Here is a 2,500-nt window from a genome sequence, read left to right as displayed (position 1 = left end):
GGCTTCATAGTTTCGATGGAGAAAAAAAAAAATGTGTCCTACCGACATTACGCTCTCTGTCAGTTTGCAAGAGAGACGTCTTCTAGAACACCCGTGAATTGATGTCTTCCTCTACTTGCTGCTCTGAAGTCTTTTCCTTGTTTAACGGTAACCGTTACTTTGCTTCTTGAGTTCGGCTTCTCTTCCTTGTTCTCTCTGGCTGTTTGCAGCGTCGGGAGATTCCGTTTCATCCGAGACCTTGTCTGCTATGGGGATCCTGGATTTCCAGTCTTAGGCCACTTCGATGAGAGATTGGATGATCTTGATCACATGATGATAACATCAATGATGCTGACATTCTTAATGTTCGTTGCGATTATGCTTGGAGTGAAAGAGTTTTCGCCTTTCACGCTCCCTATATATATATATATATATATATATATATATATATATATATATATATATATATATATATATATATATATATATATATATTGTGTGTGTGTGTGTGTGTGTATGTGTGTGTGTGGGGGGGTTAATGGTTCCCACGTGGGCCACGACAAGGGACGCCTTGACCCTGTATTAACAGATGTATGGAGTGGGTGCGCCTCACGAAGGAGGCCATCACTGGCCTGACAACACGTACATACGGACTGATCTGGAGACTTATTAAAGTCCTTGACTGTTCCCGCTATGCGTACGTAACACATTAATGTATAAATGTAGATATCATTTGCACATGTACATCGTTGTACAATTTATGTATTATAATATAGAAGAGTGCTTGGAAAACATTGTAACATACAGACTCTCTCCGGTTGTAATAGTATAAGCACCGGTTAGAAATACTGTAAGTTAACGTAACTGTAATTGTGACAGTGGTTATGATTGTTATATACTGTTTACAGGTTTGACCGCATTCCAATAAACTGTGAAGCGAGTACAACGCAGTGGTATCAGTCACCTCAAATTGCCACAAATAATCTAAGCGTGTGAAATGGGGCATACATATATGTACATATATAATATATATTTCATATATGAATACATAGATAATGATATGTGTATGTGTCACATATACACAAATATATATGAATATACCTACAGGTATATACATATATGCGAGCGCGCGCACACACACACACACACACACACACACACACACACACACACACACACACACACACACACACACACACACACACACACACACACACACACACATATATATGTATGTATATATGAATATGTATATATATATATGTATATATAAATATGTATATATATATATATATATATATATATATATATATATATATATACATATACACAGTTGTCAAGTGATCAGTTTCTCTCTGTCTATCCATTCAGTTAAAATTCATATGGATAAAATATGAAACTATTCAGTGTAGATGGACACTCTGCGTACCAGTTCCGTCTTCAACCAATTCAGTGCACTTCTTAGATTTTTTTTTCTTGATTCATCTGTGATCTCTTCTTCAAGAACACCTTCCTCTAAGACTCTTGGTGGATGTAGCTCCAACACACTTCCAATCTCCTTACTACGATTCTGAACAGAATTCAGCCAGTCCAGATAGGACGGTCGTCGCGTAGCTAACTTCAGCCTCTGAAAACACAAGAAATTAGTTCACATTTTAGGCTTAAGTTTGGTTTTCTTTACTGTAGGTGAAATATATTCAATTCAGTATCTATAAAATTTTATTCATACTAATATACAAAGGTAAATCAGGCATCAAATACAAAGTCAAATACACAGTAACTACCGCAGTAAGATCCCGGACTCTAGACATATCATCCTTGTTGCCTTCTTCTATTTCTTTTTGTTTCTGCTTGAACACATCATCAATGTCGATTCCCGGGCTCCTGCATTTATATGAACCTATCAGTCATATAGCTAGATGATAACAAGGTATATGCCCCCACATGATTTAGAATCTATTAACTTTATATTTAATGTTGAACAGCACCAATCACTGGTAACAGAAAGAGATAAACAATTTTGTCGTACATGACAGAAAATAAAATCTTCCTGTCTCTCTTTGAAAGTTGTAAAGGTATTTACCCACGCAAATATTAAGGTGTACAAAATAAAATCGATGTCTATTAATCCACCCTCCAGTGGGGGTGGATAAATTTGTTAATAATCACATAAAAGCGTTTTCCATGCTTTGCGTTTATTCATATTATATTTCTTTGTTGTTAATAGAAGGCCCCTCTATTAAACATAAGAATAAGAACTTATATAATATTAAATGTTCATAACATAAAAAAAAAAAAAAATAATGAAGAAAATCTTTCAGATTTAGAAACAATATTTCCGGTGATTAAAAACAATAAAATTTGCAAACAACACGGCAATGTTTTATTGTTGTTATTGTTGTTGTTGTTGTTATTATTATTATTATTATTATTATTATTATTATTATTATTATTATTATTATTATTATTATTATTATCATTATTATTATCATCATTATCATCATCATCATCATCATCATCA

The 2,500-nt window shown here is 34.0% G+C and overlaps 1 protein-coding gene across 2 annotated transcripts in view; it reads right to left on the bottom strand.

Moving 5' to 3' along the window:
- The window catches only part of LOC119583644 (protein FAM167A-like), a 22,918-nt gene that overhangs the window by 19,229 nt on the left and 1,189 nt on the right, over positions 1 to 2,500 (bottom strand). For both annotated transcript variants that reach the window (XM_037932234.1, XM_037932233.1), the window contains exons 2-3: positions 1,764 to 1,863; positions 1,409 to 1,606 (exon numbers count right to left, since the gene is read on the bottom strand). In XM_037932234.1, coding sequence (XP_037788162.1) covers positions 1,409 to 1,606; positions 1,764 to 1,790 — 225 coding nt within the window. In that variant the 5' untranslated portion in view covers positions 1,791 to 1,863. The remainder of the gene's footprint in view (positions 1 to 1,408; positions 1,607 to 1,763; positions 1,864 to 2,500) is intronic.

The sequence above is a fragment of the Penaeus monodon genome, chromosome 17 (genome assembly GCF_015228065.2).
Source record: "Penaeus monodon isolate SGIC_2016 chromosome 17, NSTDA_Pmon_1, whole genome shotgun sequence".
Lineage (NCBI taxonomy): Eukaryota > Metazoa > Arthropoda > Malacostraca > Decapoda > Penaeidae > Penaeus > Penaeus monodon.
The sequence above is the reverse complement of the archived record's forward strand: the minus strand, read 5'-3'. Positions and strand labels throughout refer to the sequence as shown.